This window comes from Bacillus rossius, chromosome 10, assembly GCF_032445375.1.
Source record: "Bacillus rossius redtenbacheri isolate Brsri chromosome 10, Brsri_v3, whole genome shotgun sequence".
NCBI lineage: Eukaryota > Metazoa > Arthropoda > Insecta > Phasmatodea > Bacillidae > Bacillus > Bacillus rossius.
In genome coordinates, this window is record NC_086337.1 from 56,403,352 (window position 1) to 56,424,756 (window position 21,405).

General features: G+C 41.4%; 2 protein-coding genes across 4 annotated transcripts; both read right to left on the reverse strand.

The window, feature by feature from the left end:
- Positions 1–1,978: 1,978 nt before the first annotated feature.
- Positions 1,979–9,627, reverse strand: LOC134536230 (TNF receptor-associated factor 6-like). Of its 3 annotated transcripts, none has more exons than XM_063375914.1 (8): positions 9,496–9,627; positions 8,641–8,755; positions 7,409–7,536; positions 5,761–5,881; positions 5,015–5,131; positions 4,071–4,190; positions 3,730–4,001; positions 1,979–3,317 (listed from the first exon to the last, which is right to left on the reverse strand). In XM_063375914.1, exons 2-8 carry the CDS (start codon positions 8,686–8,688, stop codon positions 2,990–2,992), a joined length of 1,134 nt encoding a protein of 377 aa, XP_063231984.1. In that variant the 5' UTR covers positions 8,689–8,755; positions 9,496–9,627; the 3' UTR covers positions 1,979–2,989. The 3 variants fall into 3 exon arrangements, with proteins under 3 accessions (XP_063231984.1, XP_063231985.1, XP_063231983.1); XM_063375915.1 differs by having other exon boundaries at positions 9,396–9,503; XM_063375913.1 differs by lacking the exon at positions 9,496–9,627 and adding an exon at positions 9,220–9,373.
- A 2,404-nt stretch (positions 9,628–12,031) lies between these two features.
- On the reverse strand, positions 12,032–20,328 carry LOC134536233 (membrane-associated progesterone receptor component 1-like). The gene is made up of 4 exons (XM_063375922.1): positions 20,015–20,328; positions 14,999–15,151; positions 13,992–14,119; positions 12,032–13,104 (listed from the first exon to the last, which is right to left on the reverse strand). Exons 1-3 carry the CDS (start codon positions 20,298–20,300, stop codon positions 14,040–14,042), a joined length of 519 nt encoding a protein of 172 aa, XP_063231992.1. The 5' UTR covers positions 20,301–20,328; the 3' UTR covers positions 12,032–13,104; positions 13,992–14,039.
- Positions 20,329–21,405: the final 1,077 nt, after the last annotated feature.

Here is a 21,405-nt window from a genome sequence, read left to right on the forward strand (position 1 = left end):
GATTTCAAAGAACAGATTGATGATGTAATTCAATGTGGGTAAATAAAATGATGGTAGAATTTTTAACAAAAAATAAATAACTGCCTTGAATAGTCCATTCTATACAACTGATAGCAGTGATAACTTTAAGGTATTATTTGCCAAAACAAAAATTATTACCTACCTCTAATGCTAAATCACCATTTCCTGATAGCGCTTAAATGTTTTAATGATTTAAGTTTTGTATCTCCATGCTTACTATTGTTATTTTATTTTGGAGAGTTCTGTAGTTTGACTAGTGCGATGTCCATGCAAAGCATGTAACTTAATTCATCAATACTTTCTTTAAATGGCTTTTAGATTCGTTCTTGCAATGGGGGAAGACTGATTAAAGATATTTTTTTTGGACATATGTTACACGATAAATGTCATAAGAAACTGTATCAATATATATTTTATAGTTTTTATTAATCTTGGACATGCTCTGAAGCATGTTCAATGGATGAGTAAGTCGATGAATGCTGCACATATCGTCTGCCGACCAAGTTCGTCACAGCGTCGCACGGGTCAGCTCAGAGTCGATACAGAACTAAGTAGACTTCCCGAACAAAGGTGAACCTGATAAAACGGCTTGAGAGTAAGAAATACCATACGTCAAGTTTTCACTCCATCTGTATCGCCTAGGTTACTGTAGTGACTATAAAGTGTAAAAAAACGTGAATGTGGTACAGTACAAAGAGTTGCAAAAGGCAGACTTTGGGTCGATGTTTACGAAAATAAGTCTGATATTTTCGGGTTGGGATTTTAAGGGTCAGTTAACTTGGTAACCAAAGGCAAGGCTGCCAATATGTGGAGCCGACTAGAGTGAGTACAGGGCAGATAGTATGTTGGCATGGAAAGATGCGGTAAGTGGGCGCGGGAATGTACGTCTGAAATAAGATAAATTATCTACCTCGAGTCTTCTGTATTATCGATTTTTTTTGGAAGACATCAGTTTAACCTAAAAAATTACTGACCTCATAAATATTTTTATTGAAACTGTGAACGGGAGTTAAAAGAGCAGTTTTGAAACTTAACTTCAAAAGTAACTGCAGGTTATTGTAACTTAGTTAAGGTGCAGTGTAGTTGTCCTGAAGGTGAAGGATGTTAATTCTTACAAACTATGAAAGTGATAATCATCTACTTGGGTTTTCTAAAAATTTCACTGCTTCAAAACATAAATGTAAGGCACAAGACAACATTTTGCCTTTATGTACATTAATGTCGAGAATTGACGGAATGATGCAGTTTTCAGACATAGTACATGCATCTCAAAGCAGCACTAACAGAACACTAGTGTTTAATATGTACTTGAACAAAAAACCTTGCTTAGACATGACTCATATATGATTCCTATTAGTAGAACTAAACAATCTGTTAAGTTTTGGCATGCATTCACACAATCAGTAGAGACAATATCGTATGGTTTTATTTTGAGCCCAATTTTGTTTTTAAGACAGGATTTTGGTGTTGCTGTTTTTGTTTTTCGAAAAGCAGTTTTTTAATACTTATTCTACCAGAATAATGGTAAAATTTATGGGCTGCATTTTTGTGTTGAAATGATTTGTAATAAATTGGTCTAAAGCAGATACATTCTGAGTAGTAATAATAATAATAGCAAGCTTTTTTTGTTTAAAGGTAATTCAATGAGAGATGTACATTAAAACAAAAAAAAAATAATTTTTTGATCCATGTACTTTGGTAACTTTTTGTCTAAAATGACATTCCTTGAATTTCAAACATTAAAAGATTACTTTCTTTTTTTTTTTATGATCTGAATTAAGTTTTGGTAAAATGCAACTTAATTTCATGATATAATTTGCTTTTTCAGTGCTGTGTGGTGGTTTTACATAATTTTCTGTGTTGTGGTTTTACATAATTTTCTGTGTTATTTTGATTTTATAGCAGTTCATTTAATCTTGTCTGTAACAATCGGACACGATTCAATAAAAATTTAAACTTTTGTTTATAATAAAATATATTTTATTTTTTACAACAATGTTGAACTACATGGAAAAAAAAAATACACATTTTCCAGATGTTTCAATGTGGCCCCAACACAATGTATAACATAGGTACACTAACCTGAAACATCAAACAGTTTCAGTGCTTAAAAATGGAATTACGTACTTTGTAATGAACTGTTACTTCATACCAAATATCTCGTAGAGATCTGAAAACAAATACAGTTAAAGACGAACTCCGGTCCTTACAATAATATGGAATGTAAATTAGCACATTTTTCTGTATTAAAAAATACAATTTCTTAATTTATATTCCTTCTTTCCACAGCCACTGTATTCCATAAATCACAAGACACGTATTGAACCGAGTAAAGCTGAAATGAACGGCAATTACCAAACAATACGTTCCCCCGAGAAACTCTCTGGGTATTAGTGTAGCCAGAACATCTGCTCTTGTCATCACTGTACACACACCTCACGTCACACTTGCTCGAGAGTACCATGCTTCCGGTGGGAGTCGTGCCTTGAGTCCAGGTCACAATCCTGACGTCTTGCCGAGTTAAGTTTTGCTTTAATTACTATTTTCAATTTTTTTTTTTTATCCAAGTTAATGGCTTGACAAAGCAGAATTTGAATACATTTCTAATTCCTTTTTATACTTGTTTGTCTGGTATTAATAAACAGGCTTATTCGCGCGAATGCAGACAGTTGTGCTTGACGTAGACTAAAACAAAAGTTCCAAGCTAGGTGTTGTGTTCAATCATGACAAAAAAAAATGGGTTTTTAAATCCATGCAGCGAGCTACAGATGGTGACGTTGGAGAAGGATCCTTGCAAAGGGCCACAGCAGGAGGCACGGGTGTCCCAGTCAGCCAGAGAGCTACAGATGGTGATGTCAGAGCAAGATCCTTGCAACGGGCCACGGCAGGAGTGGATGCGTCCCTCACCCTCAGGCACGGGTGTCCCGGTCAGCCGGAGGCTAGCGTCGTCACGGCACGGCAGCGGGGCCTACTTGACGCTCTGCACGCACAGGCGGACGGTGAGCACGTCGTCGGGCAGGAACCGGCCCTCCAGCTCCGCCAGCGACACGAACTCGGTGTAGCCGAAGCCCTTGGGGTTGATGGGGCCGAGCGGGCGGTGAAAGGCCTGCAGGTCGGGGCGGGTGACCACGCTCTCGCGCAGGCTGTCGCGCGGCCCGGCGCCGCTGGCCAGCTCGAAGGAGATGCAGCCCGTGAAGGGCCACGCGAGCAGCGCGTCGTTGTCGCCGCGCGTCAGGTGCACCAGCAGCGCCAGGAAGCCGTGGTCCTTCTGCGAGAGGTTCAGCCGCGCGCAGAACCTGCGCCACACCCCCGCGTCCTGCTTCAGGAATCACTGGAGACTACGAGGAGTGAGGAGACGACAGTGGAACACATTGGTGGGGGAAACAAGAATACACTAAAAAAAGGGGGTTGTCTGTAAAGTCGGTTTACGGACGATAATTTTACGTGATAACGTCATGAGAAAACATTGATGAAAAATTGCATACCTTTTTAATTTTCAAATATTGTTTACAGTTTTTGCAAATTTAATTTAAATAATTTGTTCAAATCTAATCACGAACAATTAGTTAAAAAGCCCGCCTTAACCTGTTTGATACCGACCGAAACGTCGGTGAATTATTCGCCTAGTAACGCGGCTACAACCCAGAAGCCAAGCTGCTACTTCAGACAATGGCTGTGAAGGCCTGCGAGCAGAGAGAGAGAGAGCACCTGTAGCCGCAGGGGGCGGTGTAGAAGCCGGGGCTGTACTCGGAGCAGCGGCTGGGGCTTGCGCGCATGGCGGCCAGCGTGGCGGAGAAGCGCGGCAGGCGCCACACGAAGGTGCCGCCGCAGTGGCGCAGCGACAGCTCCTGGGTAGCGGCGTCCAGGGCGGCCGAGAACTGTCGCCGCTGCCCCGCCAGCTGGATGTCCAGCTCGCGGTCCCGCTGCTCCAGCACCACCACGCGCTCGTACAGCGACCGCACCAGCGCCAGCGGCTCCGGCTGCAGGCAGGCCCCTCGTCAGCTCCCCCTTCGCCCCGACCCCCGGCCCCCCGGAGGAAGAGCACCCACCTTGGTGGCCGACGGCTGCTTGGGGTCAGGCGACCACAGGTGCTCCGCCTCCTGAGCCTTGGCAGCCAGCTGCTGCTGGTGCTGAGCCGTCGACAGCCGGCTGTACGCCACGCTCAGCAGCTGCAACACGACGTCGCCCGGTCACCGCAGGGTGAGGACCCGGGAGGCATCACACGACACGCTCACCACGCATACTTCAAGTGCTGCTATTACTTAAGACACACACACAACTTAGAAACTACTCAAGATAGAATTTTTAAAAGTTATGCATGTTTCTAATTGATGACGATTCCAAGGAATAAAGTGTGGGGTTTTTATTTATAAGTTATGTGATTGTAATTTCAAGAATTCTACTTTATGACTGTTGTACGTTGTGTGCTTCCAAGTAATGTGAGGATCCCGCTGAAATCAGCAGAAAATGGATTATGTGGTGAATTTCCAAAAAAGCATGTAAATGCACCATATAACTCCATCGTGTAAGTTAAGACACCAAAAAGAACCCAAATCCAACTAAAATCATTAAATTAATCAGCATTTTTTTTATGAAAATTAACTTAAATATAAGTGAATAAATATGGGTTTATGTTCATAACGTGGGTCCACTATCTTCCTGTGAAAATTTCATTGCATGTTCCATGAGCATTGTAAAAATTCACTTATAATTTTTCCATAATGCACCTAAAGAAGTATAACTTAAAAAATTAAAGACTGTAAACGTAAACTGAGGGGTATCACATAAGTTGTAAGGATTCCAATGAATTGTGTTAGTAAAAGACAACTAATTTCTGTCCAATCAGGGTAACTCGCACACTAGAAACACGGGCCTGCGACTGTGGTGTGCGCAGTGTCGCAACAGGAGAGTGACGCACGAGTGGGCTGGTGAATCCCGAGTGGTCCCTAGGACAGAGAAGGGAGAGGCGGGAGGCAAGGGAAGGGGCACTGACGTTCAAGTGGTGCTGCATGTCCTTCTCCAAGTGCTCGGCTATCCGGCCCCGGGGCGCCGACACAGTGCAGCCAACCTCCCTGAAGCTGCATTCCACCGAGCCGGCCTCCTCATCTCGCTGGACAAACAGACAGCGCAACTCTAATACAACAAATTTAAATTTTGGAACGACAGAAAAAAAAAAAGCATACAGCGGTACAGTAACTTTGATCCACCATTTTTTTTTTTTTCCCTTGGCATATTTTGTAATCCAATGTGAACCTGGCGGCTTGCACAGTGAAGGTGTTAGGCAAACCCTGCCTCGTTCCCAATTTGCCAGTATATAATGGATTTGGATGAAGCAAGTGCATTGTTTGTGTTGCTACAGCAAAAAAAAATGTTGTATGAACAGAAGGTATTGGATTTATCGGAGCTCCTTCGTTGAGCAATAGGACATAATGATTTCTAACCAATTTTTAACTCTCTGACTGAATGAGTCCCAGATTGCAATTATCTCCTGCTGGAAAAAACAGCTAAATTGAAGGAAGTGGCTTGAATAAAAACGTCCCAGTGTTTGTACAATCCTCGACCACTGCTGGTGTGAATGCACCTCTCAGTGTGAATAGTTCTAATTTGGTTTCATGCTAGCACTGTGCGGCATGTTTCTACCGACGTGCTCGCAGTGGCCCAGTGTGAAGGCAGCCTCGATGCGATGTTTCCTCGTACGATGAGACCCTCCCTGGATCCGCCCTCGCCCCGGGCTCTCACCTCCGCGTCCGGCCTGTCGGTCCGCAGCAGCTGCTGGATCTCCCGGCGAGTGAAGTTGTCCGGGAAGACGTCCCTGTCCGGCCTCAAGGGCTGGCTGTCCACGGGACACTCGCTGTCTCGCCTGCGCAGCCACACACACACACACACACACACACACGTCAGCCGTGGCGCTGGTGTGGCACGCGCGGTCCTCGCCCCCTCGCCCTACTTCTGGTGTCCTGCCACGCTCCAATCACGAGCACACGACGTGGCCAGGGACACCAGGGCAGGTGCCACCCCGAAACATCAGTCGTTTGGATTCACAAGTGCCCCAAAATAATAATAATTAAAAAAATTGGTTGTCTGTAAAGTCGGTTTACGGACGATAGTTTAACATGACAACGTCATAACAAAACATTGATGAAATGATTGCATACTTTTATGAATAAAATTGAATCATTTTTATTGAATTATCACTATTTTGTATGGATACAAACAAGGAGTGAAATGAAATCTACAATTTAATTGATAAATTTACTTTTATTTGCACTCATTAATTCAAATATATTTATTACTTTAACAAAATGAGATTATTTTAACTATAACTTTTATTCATGTTTGCTATTTAACTTCTTCCAATCTGTGTTGTTCTGTTAAGGATAGGACGATGATAGGAAACGTAGGAAACGAATGGGAGTGTTTCAAGTTTAATGTGCCTCGAAAAAGTCAAATCGATGGTTGTTTCAATCGAGTGGAAGAGAGATAGATGTGGTGCAAGTGTACAATGGGCATAACGGGACAATGTGCGTTACGGGACACTTTTTCGTGCGTGCAGCTGGCGTTCATTGATTTATTAGACGTCACGTTAAAAAAAAAACACAACTTAATTCAAATGATATATAGATGCACAACCTAAGATTTTCAGGTACAAAGTCCTTCAAAATTATTTTGTTGCAGCACTAATATTATTTTCCTTCCAGATTAGGTTATGTAAGTATATACAACCAAATCCCAGGTCCAGTTTAACACTGAAATATGAAATACAGCATTATCTTAGTATCATAAAAGTGGGTCAAGTATGAATAACCTCCACAGTTCTTCAGTTGATGAGCGTCCCTCCGACGTGAACCTCTGAATCCACCACTGAGATGTAGTCGTGTTCCAATGTTGAACACTACAAACTGTTTCTATTAGGAGTCATGCCCAGAAACTTATAAGCAATAAAATTATGAATATTTTAAATAAAGAAAAAATCAGGATAACGATAAAAGGGTGTCTAGGGGTCATGAAAGACAGAAAATGTTACAAAATAAATAGTAAATGTGCCAAAAGTGTCAAAACTTTTATTTCCCGCAGCTTTTTGCCCCTCAAGTTATGAAAAAATTTGCGATATTTCAGTGAAGGCTATATTTTAATACTGGGTTATGCAGGGTGAGCTGTCCAGCGCCTGCTACAAGCTACACAGGATGTGACTCATGTTGAGCTTGACCCTTGGTTGATGTACGTCTTTTTATTGCACAGATTCTAATTTAATTTAGTTTTTTTTTCATTAATTTTTTTTTCAAATCTCTCCCTGAAAAAAATATTCCTGGCTTCACAACTGCGCCGCTGTGCTCGCGAGGCCCCAACACAGGGTCGCAGGGTCGCAGACGGTGCGGGAGCCACTCACTGGAGCCACTTGTCGATGCACGACCGGCAGAAGCGGTGGCCACACGACGTCAGAACAGCCTCGTCCAGACACTGCAGGCAGATGGGGCACTCGAACTTCGCCTCCAGGGCCTCCTCGCTGAGACTCGGCTGTCGACAAACACGACACCAGACCATCCAGCAAGGCGCGAGCGAGCACGGGTGGATGATGTTCCGTGGAACATTGGTCCAGAACAGGAACATTCAACACTACAACTTTACCAAACTAACAAAATAATTTTTTTTGTAACCATTCATTATAATACAAAATAAATTTTCATCACTGAAATCAACTGCAAGCTCACTTCACGTGATCACTCAGAAACGAATCAGTGTATTGTTAAGGGGCCCGCCTAGTCTTGGGTCGTCATGTCAGTGAGGGGGGGGTAGGTCTCACAATCTTGGTATTTCAAATATTAAACCACAAATTCCAGAACAGTACCTGAACTGTACCCTGTTATTGAATGTCTGGCTGTGACAAGATTTACAAGTTTGTGAAAACATTATTTATGTCTTGTAATGACAGAAATTTGTATGAGTAAATCAAAATTGAATTTACTGAAAATAAAGAAACAGGATATTTACAAAATATAATTAACTCATTAAAACTGTCATCTTAGAACCAATAATTTTTAAAATCTATGCACATGTGTGTCACTCATACATGTACAGGCAGTCATATTTTGGAATGTAGTAAAACTTTGATTAATCGTCACTCATTTAGCAGTCAGTTTGAGTCATCCTTCATCATCTATAAAAATGTGTATTAAAAGATCTTTAAATTTTCCTAAGAATATGTTTCACAATGAAAGTGACTGAACTATACTGACTAATCATTATGCGCCACAAACCAGTCACTATTATATTTACATACAGTACTGGTCTCAGTCGTTACACAGTAGCCTGTATGTTATGTTTGAATGAATATTTTTGTTTCTTAGTGCCCTGATTTAAACTTTTTGGCATAATTTTACAGTAGTGCTACTGATCAGTACACATTTTTAAGCTGTGGACATTAAGAGATTTCTATTATGCGTATCACACCTTTGGTCCAGACGGTCATGGCTAATCAAAGTCTTCTGTATATGCAATAAATTCATACAAAAATATAAAATAGCGTACAAACGAGTGGGAAATAACACCTGTTGGAAATATTTTAGAAAAAAAAAGCTAATGATTGCATGGGTTTAATTGGCAAACTGAAGTCAGACTTACGATCACACTCTCCTGAGCACACTCAACACGCGACCGGACTTCACTCATTGTTCTGTGTTATGACAGTCTCAATCAACCACACACAGATACTTCTCCACTGTCACCTGCGAAGACACTGGAAAAAAAAATTACACAGTCCAAAATTGGAGTTTTAAACCCCGTCTTTTTTTGCCACACATACTTAATACTGATTAAATTGCTAGTGGAATCCAGAACTTGCAACTTTTACTTTGGACACATGATGAACATTGAAAGCATATTTTCTTAAGGTAATTTAGTTACAAAACGGCCGAATTTAGACACTTATCTAAAAAAAAAATTACTGACTATTGGAAAGTCAGCTGTTTAAAAAAAAAATTCAGGAGCTCAATGCATAAACACTTGAACATTTTATTTTACCAATTTTGGTTATCAAACGCTCATAAAACATTTAAAAACCGAAAATGGTATTTTAAAAGTATTATTTGTTCCGAAAAAAATCGCTGTTATAAATTTTTAATGTCGCTAACCTAACAAACAGTTTCCACCAATTTAAAATACTTTAAATGTAACTAATTTAACCTAACCAGTCCTTCATACCATTTTAAATAGAGCTATCTAATATTTTATTTTAAATGTTAAACCCCATTCTGTTTTAAATTCTTCCCTCTGCCGCTAAAATAAAAAGATTAAAAAAATGTAGGCCTTAAAAACATAATGAGAGTATGTCCACATTGTTGTTCATCTACATTTTAATTGTAAAATTCTACACCTACAATATTGGCTATTCATTTTCCATAAGGACAGTTCAATTTGCTTAGTGTTATATATCTTGCGCTTCTCAGACAAATTCGATAAATATGACAAAATACTTACCAATAAACCCTCGTAAATCATTCTAATACAATGAACACATAATACGGCGTTCGATTAGACTATTCTTTTTGACAATTCACCTTTTACGCGTTCGCTTTACCTACAGTGATGAGGGAGTTGTTTATACGCAGCAGCAACTTAAAAAAAATCAAATAGATATGTCTAATAGAACACCTTGTTAGACTTCGCTATCTTGAAAATTTGCACTATAAAAAATATAATTATAATAACACCTTTAATTAGACTTCCGATCGGTGGAAATGAATTTTTCCACTATTTCACTCATTTACTCCTGTGACCTGGGTACAACGCGTGGGTAGTACTATCCGAGTACTGTCCACCACTGTAGGAGAGCACTCTGTCCCATCATGGTGGCCGTCACCAGTATTGTCTTTTTAAATTTAGTTTTAAAACCTTAATCAGCTAGATGGATGGCATTGTTAATTCAAGTGTAATTTATGTGTTCTATTACAGCCATCCAGACGCAGACTGGCAGCAGCCCAGTTTTGAATAAGTAATATTGTTGATGCTACTTTCACTTCTATGGAGCAGAAGGCGCATACTTGTAACAACCCTTGCTCAAGTCCTGTGTGACCTACCAGCGAGGTCAGACATAGTTTCATGGAGCTGCCGACACTGCCATAGTTCTATAAGTATTGTTTTAAACCTCTTTTCTTATTGCTAGAGCTCCGCGCGCATCTCACAGTGTTTAAACTGATTTCACGGTAATGTATTCAACAATCTGTTTTAAATTTATGTAAATTATTTTCGAGCTTTGTGTCAATCTCGTCTGATATTTAGAGGAGGATGATTACTCCCTTCCTCCTTTAGTAGCTGTGCAACATCGGCACGTGGGCCAACAACAATTCACAAAACCGGCCAACTCCAGGTTTATCTGAGTTAAAACTCTGGTTTCCACCGGGTGCCGGAACATTTTTCCAACTGACAAGTGCCAACATAGTCTCTTAATTACATTGCAAGTGTTACATGTGTTTGTAATAGCACTCATCAGTATGTAATTGTTCGCTACAAAAAAAACAGCAGCTTGCTGCTACCCAGAATTGTTAGTACTATCTTAACTAGCCACTTCCTCTACCGACATGTGTCCCAGCGAGAGACTATGCTACTATAGGCTGGGCATGTCTACAGGCCCACAACATGTGGACCAAGTATTCTGGATATCCAACAAACCTCTATAGATCTCCGACACGAATGCATCTCCCGGCAAGCCACAATGGGAAGAACAGTCCACACAATGCCTCACTGTGTGAGAGGTTGCTATCCCCTGGCACCAGGAAATCATCATCATCAACACATGCCAGGCGATGTCTGCCATATTTCCACACACTCCTGGTGGAGACCGGTCCGCGCCAAGGTAAATGTATTGTTTTAATAAACTAAATGTTACAATAAATTAACAAAGGAAAAAGACTGTAATATTATTTTATTTGAATTTAAAGGCAAATGTCTCAAATATGTAGTTACCATGACTCACACACAGACGTAGCTAAGGTGACTGGCGCCACCGGCCAGAATTGAAAATGGTGCCCCCTCTTGGATTAAAAGAGGAAAAGGGGTGTTCAGTAACGCGAAACTGTCGCGGCTGCGCCCCCTCCTGCTCCGGTGCCCCTGGCGGGGGCCATCCCTGCCACCCCCTTGCTACGCCACTGCTCACACATGAGGGAGATGCAACCTCAAAAACTGGCAAGCATGGGCACCAACATTATAGGCTGATCGACATTGTCCAGTCTCTTTACATGGCTCTGGTATCAATCCTGTTCATTTGGATTTCATCTAAAAACTTGGAAGCACTTGGAGGATGTCAAACATGTCACCTCAATATCTGGCTGATTGGGATGGTGTCAAAGCTATGAAGACAATAGGTACTCCCCAATTCGTCACTGACCTCATCTCAGTGAGCTTGGCTGCAATGTTTGTGTTCATAGGCAGGAGTGTATGCAAATGACCAGATAGTTTTGAGTGTTATTGAATACCTACCAGCCACTTTAAAAGCTATTTCGATGCATTTCCGATGCCTTGAAAAGTAAAAAAAAAAAAAAAACTAATGTACGCAACAGTAGCACTAATAAAAATGTAGAATCAAATATTTTTAAGAGAAAAAAAAACTAACGAACTTCAAAAGTCAGATGCAGTATAACGTAGATTATTTTCTTTCACTACAGTATTTTTTTTGGGGAAAATGGGAGGGGAGTTAGGGATTGCTCTATCGCTCCTCCCGTAGGACCATCCCTGACATGCAGACAGTTATTCAAGAGAATACGATTTTAATTATTTGATTTAATGTTTTTTATCTGGAATGAGACCTTTATAAGACGCTCCCTTCTAAGGCAAGGTAAAACAGGACAATAGAGGACTGATGTCCAATGTTGCCAGCAGCTCTACAATTGGTGGATGGGGTGGGGAAACAATAGTCCTGAAAATCCTGCAGATATGTGAGATCAAATGAAGTGATGTGGAGCAAACGTAGAAATGAAGAAAAGATAACACCCAAAGAAAATCCATTAAGTCATTGAACTTGCGAAAAATACAGACCATTTTTAATAGGATCTTCGTGAAAATTACAGACAATTTTTAATAGGATCTTCGCGAAAAATACAGACAATTTTTAATAGGATCTGAATCCGAATATCCTTAGTAGGAGGTGAGTGAGTAGACCACGCTTTCTTCACTGTGGCTGTTTTCTGTTAAATAAAAATATATTTATGTAAGATCATTATGAAGTATTTACAGCTATAATTTTAAGACACTTATACGATGTATGATACCTGTAATATATTTAAAACATTTAATTATACTGGCCATATATAAATCTGAAAATGGTTCCATATAGGTACATGCTGTGTATGTTTTTTTTTTTTTAATTTTGTGATTGTATTTGGTGTGTTTGCATTTTAATTTTTTTTCTTTTTACATTATTGTGGTTTCTTATGAAATACAGTGTAACCAGCAATGACGTATATCCAAAAAAGATCTTAAATAAAAATACAAAATACACAACAATGAGTTATTATACTAAGCATTTTTTAAAATAATATTATTTAATCACTTTCAAAATACATTTTTCTACCCAAGCATATGATAAGGAAAGATTTTGCAAACAATAAAAAATAATTTCTTAGAAAAAAAAAATACAATTTTAACTTCAATTTGAGTTTTTACAAACTATAAAATACTGTATTATTTACAAAATGCTGACATGTAACATTACCAGACATGGTGGTGGTGAAAATGTGCCATGGAAAACAGCAATGTATTCACAAGTTGTTTTCCAGCAGTGATATTTGGAGTAATTAGTCCTGTTTTTCTTAGATAATATCTAGCTTTTGACTCGAGTCTTGACAATGCTCAATAAAAAATTAAGCTGAATTTATATACAAAAAAAATAGGCAAGGGTGAAGTTAAACGAGTTTTTTTTTTCTCTCATCCTTCCCATAATACATCAAAACAAGGACACTCGCCTAAGCTGCATTTCCGTTCTTCTTCCGCCTTTCCACATCCTCCACATTTTGTGTCCCCATGTATTACTTGGAGCCAGTGCCACAAAATATGAATTCCTCATTAGTTTTATGTCTTGTTCTTCATAGACACCTAAATAAGTGGGGGAAATAGTGAGTCAGTCATCCACTTCGCGAACTGTAGTTTACATATTGTTTTAATACATACCATTACATCAGCATGGTCTAGAATGTTTCAAATGTCAAGCAGTCTAACCACGCAGGTAGCACATATATATTATTGTATTGTTACGGGGATGCTAGAGACGAGGCAGGCCGGTCAGCCGGCAGGACAGCCAGCGGGGGTCCAGGGAAGGCCCCACCTCCTGGACACAGGTAGCGCCCATGGTGATGCCATTAGAGCGGCGCCTCTCTGTCCCTCTTGAGACTTCGGAACATCCCTAGAGCTCCGTCTGCGTGAAATGGCGTAACTAGGGTGTTACGTCTACCTTGATTACGCGACACTTCTGAGAGCTACAGGACCTTCTCAGGGCGACAGTTCGCAGGTAGGGCCTATATAAGACGCCGACCTCCGACAGAGGTTTGTGGCGACATCGGTAAGAGCAGTGAAGAGGGTGAGTGACACTTCGTGTCCGAAGGATGGTACATCGGTGACTGTGACACGGCGGGGACGAGTGAGTAACGCGAAGCAGTGTGTGAGCTGTGATCCAGTGGGGAGAGTGAATAGTGAATATCTTAAAATTGTGATTACTTTGTGGACAGACGATTAAATTGTTATAATTTCCTTAATATTTAGTTAATAAATAAAACCACATGTAATCAAGCTAATAATTGGGATATCCTTCCGGACCTGATTTCCCACACTTCTAGCAGTATTTTAATATATAATTACGATAATGAGAAACTTGTAAGTCTTCCCTGAAACGTGTTAATTTATCCATTGTGTTAACAGGCGTTATCTGGAGACCCGACAAGCCTGCACTGGAAGGTCTTGAAGAAGACAAAGCAGTTTATGATTACTTAGTAAACTCAGGCGGCGATCAGGGATTGCAAGTTCGACGGAGCATTCTACTGGCTGCTCTCTTCCTCGGGGTAGACGGTCGGCTGCTCCCCTGGCCGCAGTAGTTTGCCCACGTACTCATACTTGTCTGCAACATCACACCACACGCCCTCCACTGAGCACACATAGTGAGTGACAGAGTGGTGAGATCACTCACCCCCTACTCCATGTCGGGTATGAGCTCAATATAAACCATGAGATAAAATGTGATGGATGTCATTTGGTAATGAGCTGTATCGTGTTCCTCCCCATATCACTTTTTCAGTTCTCTCCTGATTACAGAATAGGCCGGCTACGAAGTTAGTCGGCAATCTCAAGCATTCTGGTTTTTTCAATACGACATTTGAACTATAAATTAAGAAACATGATACCCGATACATCTATGGTAAAGAGCGGACTGCAAAACTCATTAGGGCAACAGTTTCAACTGACAGAAACTCCTTTAAGGTCTTATTTAACACTGTCAATATTTTTCTGGTATTAAGGCATACATGTCCAACCTTCAAGACATAGCCCTTTGATGAACCCCGCCAAAAAACAAAACAAATTTTAGCGCCTGTCAAATTGTTCTTTACGTTTTTGGCTTAGATTGTAGGCTGATCAAAAACACCCAACTTATATAAACATATAGTGCTGAAAAGGTTATCTGGCAGATTTTGTAACTACATTTCACTTTATTACTTGCAGTCAAACTATTTAAATGTATACGACTATGGATACTCGGGCAAAAATAGAGTTTTACAAAGGGTGATACCCAAAAATGCTGAGATCAGGAGTGTACACAGAATTTCATTTCGTCTGGAGAGAGGGGATGAGTTAGAACCACTTTACCAGATGTTTTCTTTCAAATGATTTCCTTTTGATGGTGGGTAACCTAGATTATATCGGATATCTGGGGTGGTGGGTGGTGGAAATATATCCCTGCCCCCTCTCCTGGCTGAGACGAAGGCAAATGCAGGGGACGCACCTTGGAAGGACTCCTCCCACTCCCGCACTGAGTCCATCTCCATCTTGTCGAGGTCGCTCAGGTCGTCGTACTCGTCCTCCTTGCCGCCGACCACGGAGAAGGTGGCCAGGCCACGCGACGCATCGCGGCCCGCGAAGGCAGCGTACGGGCCCCCTGCGGCGACAACCGTGCCAGTAATGCCAACAACACACCACTGCTCAGTCCTCTCACCAACACAACACTGCTTCTTCCTGTCAATACCCGGCTCAAGTCTTACCAACACAACACAGCTCAGTCCTCTCACCAACACAACACTGCTTCTTCCTGTCAACAATACCCAGCTCAACACTTACCAACACAACACTGCTCAGTCCTCTCACCAACACAACACTGCTTCTTCCTGTCAATACCCGGCTCAAGTCTTACCAACACAACACTGCTCAGTCCTCTCACCAACACAACACTGCTTCTTCCTGTCAATACCCGGCTCAAGACTTACCAACACAACACAGCTCAGTCCTCTCACCAACACAACACTGCTTCTTCCTGTCAACAATACCCAGCTCAAGACTTACCAACACAACACTGCTCAGTACTCTCACCAACACAACACTGCTTCTTCCTGTCAACAATACCCAGCTCAAGACCTATCAACTCAACACTGCTCAGTCCTGTCAACAATGGGAAGCCTTCTTTTCACAGACGAGATAGCCAAAACCCGAAGTTCATGCTCGCTTTTTTTTTCCGTATCTTTAATGTAGCTATCCTAACCAAATCAACCGTCCACAATGTTTTAAAGTATTTATAATGTATCTAAACTAACCTAATTGACCATTACTTAGTATCCTTTTATCAACACATTTACAATGAACAAAAAAAAACCGAAGATGCGTTTGGCTCTCTAGTCTGTGAAAAGGTTTCCCTTCAAAGGTCAAACAATACCCGGCTCACGACTTACCAACACAACACTGCGCAGTTCTGTAAACAACACAGGTACATAGCTCAAGACTTCTAACACGACACTTTCCAGTTTTGCTCTAACATTATTTGGCTCTATCCTTACTAACACATCACTGCTCTGTACTGTCGACAAAATATTGGTCATGTTTTACCAATCCAGTACTACTATAGGGTAAATATGAGAATCAGAGGGGAAATATTGGGCCGGTGTCTTTAATCTAGTCATACTCGACAGTTGACAATCGAAATATCCACCGCCGTGTTTTAAATGTTTGCCGCCGTTTGTCACACATACAACACACATAATTATACAAAATACTAGGTTGTAATGTCAAAGTAAATAAATTTAGTTTGTTTTGCTTTATTTATCCTCAAATTTAATACGTAATTATGTACACTTCGTAGTTTTTGATAAGTGATCCTTAAATTCAAAACAAATAATGATATGAATTTTTACCCGCCGTACATTTGCGACTGCAGCAGTAAACAACTTTATAAATCACCACTCGATCCCTAGTTAAATGTTATAATGGAATAATGAAGTCTGACAAATAAACAATGGCTCACAACATTAAAATGCCGTCGCGAGTCACCAAGAGGGCTTTACCCTGATAGGACAATTACAAGTCTATTGCTAACACAATTCATAGGAAACCTTACAAGTAATGTGATACGTACATCACGTTTACAGTTACGGCCACAATATTGTTTACATTATATATATATATATATATATATATATATATACAGTGGCGTAGCCAGGATTTATGTATGGGGGGGGGGGGGGGTGTTAAGAATCATGGTCCCCCGTATTAAAGCGGGGTGTCCGGGGGTCCTCCCCCGGGAAAATTTGGATTTTAAGGTGTAAAATAGTGCTATTTTAGCAGTTTTCGGTACTTAAATTTAAATATTGTAATGGTAAAAATTTTATTAATTTTAATATGAAATTTGTTTGAGTGATGAATAAGAAATTAATTAAAGAATTGGTGCTAAGGGGGGGGAGGGTTGAACCCACAAACCCCCCCCCCCCCCATGGCTACGCCCCTGCCCTATAGTAGTGTATATATATATATATATATATATAATGGTGGTGTTTGAAAAGTTGTACATTAAATAAAAGGTGAGACTGAACACATTATTTACGTTCGGGCCCCTGGTTTCTCTCGCTGGCCCTGACAATAGCCTACAAATACGAGAGCTCAGCATTTCGTTCTTAGGGAATATAAAAAGAACCTTCAATTTTTTTTTTCTCTCAGTTGATCGTGGTTTATTACTGGCGAGAACTGCATTTTAAATTAGTAAATTCATTAGGTTCGAAATCATCCTGCGCCTCCTATAGCCTCGCACACCGGCTTCACTACTTCTGCTTCTCAGTTCGAATCCCGGGCAGTGCATATGCTTCTTGCGCATATGTGCGCGGAGCGATTTCAATTGTAAACTACGTTCGGTTTAACTCATTACGTATAGTAGGTACTGAATGCTCCACTCTCTTCTCCCACTATAGCCACTTCTGCCATTATGATAGTGTGTGTATATATATATATATATATATATATATATATATATATATATATATATATATATATATAAGGTGGCTTATTCTGCCTTGCGAAAAATTCAAACAAGAAAACGTTTTAAAAAAGAGGCCACGTCATCATTTTTTTGCAGGCTTACCGAGCACCCACGAAAATGAACAATCGCAATTACGTATTAGTCGTTTGTCATTCTGACGAGTGTCTCGTGTCTGCGTGAGTCATCATTTTGCGCTTAACGCCAACTCTTATCAGGTGGCTTCGTATCTCAACTGAACAATCGGCCGCGTCACCGTGATAGCTGTCCACCCGAGTCACCCGTATCTGTGAGATTCTCGGCGACTTGGGTTGCCCGATGTGTCACACTCTGTGGTAGGTTCATCTGGGCTGGGACGGCCGAGAGGTGGATACATCCCTTTAGTTCCTTTACTGGAATATAACCGTCGCTAATGCCGAGGGCATGGATGCCACGGCTGAAAGCACCTGGTCTACTGCTAACTTCCTCGCGAGTACACCGAGTCCGTGGCGGGCACAGCACTACTACACTTCGTGCAACCTGCGGTTCACAAACTCTCTCGTACACGCCCCAATACCTGCATTCGTGTAATTTTGATTTTTTTTTTGTTGAACTTCACAAACGTTCGCATGTGGGTTCTCACGAGCTCACGAACTGCTTGCCCCAGTAATGACAGGATCAAGTGACATAACAAAGATGCTTGCTGCAATATTTGGTAGGGGCAAAACCTATGGGTTCGCGTCACCGACATGCTAGTGACATAACACCAAAATCATTTTCCTACGTACCTACATCTGACGTAGAAATTATGTCATATTACACATTTAAAACCACAGTTTTAAGTTTTCACTTATGTCGACAGTCCCCATGACTGCCTTTTCGTTTTTTTGTGTCGTTTTTAATGGCTTAAATATCTTTGTTAAATCACTCAATACATTTATGTCGCGCATATAAATCGCATTTTCAACTTTATAAAAAAAACCTTAAGTTACTCGAAGGCAAATATTTGGGCTGGTGCGAAAGGATTTGTGAATCGTAGGCTTCCCGTTACTTCATTAGTTTTTTTTTTCGTGGGTGGGGAAATTCATGGGCAACTGACAGGTAGCCCACACAGCATGGCCTCTGAAACGTGGACAGCTGCAACTAAGGTAGCGCTTTAGGCGGAAGCGCGCACTGCTAGTTGCGAGCTTGCACCACAGAACTGACTGTTGATAATAAAATATATTCGTAACTATTAGAAACTATGGAATTCATAGTTTTACTTGCACTCAGAAAAATACAAACTTGTGAAACTCGTACCTAATTTTGTTACAAAAAAATATATTAACGTGTTCTCATATGGCCAATACGCTGTCAATACTCAACTGCTACACGGAATTTAACGTAGAATTATTAAAAATAATGGCGAGCGTGATAAACATACAAAAAATTGTGTTCTCAACTATATTTACGGACACGAATCACTCGTAGTTTCCGCACCCACCGCTAGAATTCTCTGCTAGAGCAGCTACGCAGACCATTGAATCATTTGATTAAAATACATTAAAAAAATATATAATAAAATGACTCCTATAAAAAAAGTAAAAGACTTTATTTAATTTTTTTTTTATTTGATAGAATATATACTTTACCGATCGTATTTATAACATCACTCCAGTCATTTTGTTATTTTATTTTTATATACCATTCGCATGCAAAATTAAAGTTAGTATTTTTATTACGCCAGGTAAGCATAACTTCTATCACGCTAATAATGATCACAGGCTTTCACGACCATCCTAGGTTAACTGCTCCCTGATGATGGCGACTGGAATTTTCGACCGAAAACGTCGGTGAATTATTCCCCGAGGACGCGGCTACAACCCAGGAGCAAAGCTGCTTCTACGACGCTAGTTCCACATACAGCTGAACAAACAAGGCAGGGTCCCGGTAGGGTCCTGCCTTCGAGCCGCCCTGGCTGTCGACGCGATGAGGGGAGGGAGGGTTTGTGAGTCGCTCGGGCTCAGAATTACTGCTTAACGAAGAATCCCCCAAGCAGTCATCACGACTGTCATCGCCAGTAACGGACTTAGGAACTTGGCATCGAACTTCGAGGCCCGTGAAGGAGCACCAGGTAGCTTTATTGTGAACCCCTTACCTCCTGATTCGGTTCCTGAAAGTTTCGATTTGGCGGTTTTCGCATGCAGAATTTCTGAAATGTGTGGAAATGTTATCTACTTGAACATATTAATGTGAAATAACCATAATAATCTGAAACGATCAAAAGGAACTCAAATAAATGCACATAATCGGAAATGAGTCGGTAACCCAATACATCAAACCAAATCACTCGATACATTAGAAATAAAATGATTTGTACCCAAATGTAATAAAAAAATAAAAATGAAGTATAAAAACCAACAAACCGCATAAAAAGAACCCATTTATAACGAAATAAGTGTTCTTCAATGAAATGCCTGAATTGTAAGGAAGTAAATGAAATCCGCGGGGCAGCGGGGATTGCGAGTTGGCCGATGGGCCGCGGCGCACCTGGTCCGTAGAAGCGCTTCCCTCGTGTGACGTCGAAGACCTTGCCGTTGACGGCCACCAGGAGCCGGCCGTCGGGGCCCGAGCCGTCGAACTGCCTGAGCTCCCTGGGCGTGAAGTCGCGCCGCAGCCGGGGCAGCTCCGGGGACGGCTCGGCCGGGGGCTCGTACTCCCGCTGCCTGCCGGTGAGCAGCTTGTAGGCCAGGAAGGAGACCAGCGCCACCAGCAGCAGGTTCAGCGGGCTGGCGAGTACCTCCCCCAGCACGCTCCCGCCCTCCTCCTCCGCCATGTCGACCAGCTCTGCCACTGCGCCACCACGCCACCACGCCGCCGATAACACCGTCAACCCGGCGATTAGATAAGCCCGCCCGTCCAGCTCTTTGAACCCCACCTCACGGCGGCAGGCGGTCGCCCCAAGGAGGTCGCAACTGTTAGGAGACGCGCAGCTAGGAGAAAGGAACCGACGGAGCGTTGCCGAAGTTGGCAACAACTGTCGCGCCCTCATCACTGACTCGGGAAGCCTTCATCACACAGGAGAGAGAGCCACACCCGAAGTTCCCCGAAGTTCATGCTAGCTTTTCTTTTCCCGTATCTTTAATGTAGCTATACTAACCAAATCAACCGTCCACAATGTTTTAAAGTATTTATAATATAGCTAACCTAACCTAATTGACCATTAGTATCCTTTTATCAACACCGCCATATTAATTTACAATGAACAAAAAAAAAACAACCGAAGATGCACGTTCGAGCGTTTGGCTCTCTCGTCTGTGAAAAGAAGGCATCCCTCACTGACTCACTCACTGACACTTACAGCGTAACATTTTCATTGCTCTTTTTGCTAACCTGTTCCTCTGTGGCGCGTAAGAATCATGTTTTTGACGAGGCCGATAGTTTCAGCGAACAGTTTTTGGCCGCGCATATCTGTTTAATATAATAATACAAGTTGTTTGGCCTCCATTTGCAAATATGAATCCGCCAAGCTCTGTTGTAGCACTTTTCAAGCGCTAATGACAGGGTTAGATTGATAGCGCATTTGAATTGTAGTGTGCTAATGTTTTGGGAACTCTATTAAATTGAGCACCTTCATACAATCGCACTGCCACTATGGTTGCCATCCTGGTGTATACTGATTATAATCCACAGCAAGCAGGGGTGCAACAACTAAATTTCCAAAGGGGGGGCAATATACCTTTTTTTATAAAGAATCATCTATCCCCCCTATTGAAGTGGGGGGTCTGGGGTTCCTCCCCCGGAAAAATTTGTATTTCAAGGTTGAAAATGGTGCTATTTAAGCAGTTTTATCTTCTAAAAATTGATTACACAGCACTTTCTTTGCCCCCGTTTGCCGCCACATCAAGGTTTCAGAGGGGGCAAAATGCCCTTGCCCCCCC

Bases quoted from the DNA above. Each gene is read 5' to 3' on its own strand.
- LOC134536233 (XM_063375922.1), bottom strand. From the start codon at position 20,300: ATGGCGGAGGAGGAGGGCGGGAGCGTGCTGGGGGAGGTACTCGCCAGC. The intron at 15,152-20,014 runs GTGCGCCGCGGC...TTGTCGCCGCAG, and splicing joins GAAGCGCTTCTACGGACCAG to GGGGCCCGTACGCTGCCTTC. The intron at 14,120-14,998 runs GTGCGTCCCCTG...GTGATGTTGCAG, and splicing joins GTGGGAGGAGTCCTTCCAAG to ACAAGTATGAGTACGTGGGC.
- LOC134536230 (XM_063375914.1), bottom strand. From the start codon at position 8,688: ATGAGTGAAGTCCGGTCGCGTGTTGAGTGTGCTCAGGAGAGTGTGATC. The intron at 5,882-7,408 runs GTGAGTGGCTCC...GTGGCTGCGCAG, and splicing joins TGCATCGACAAGTGGCTCCA to GCGAGACAGCGAGTGTCCCG. The intron at 3,318-3,729 runs GTGCTCTCTCTC...GGTGTGGCGCAG, and splicing joins ACCGCCCCCTGCGGCTACAG to GTTCTGCGCGCGGCTGAACC.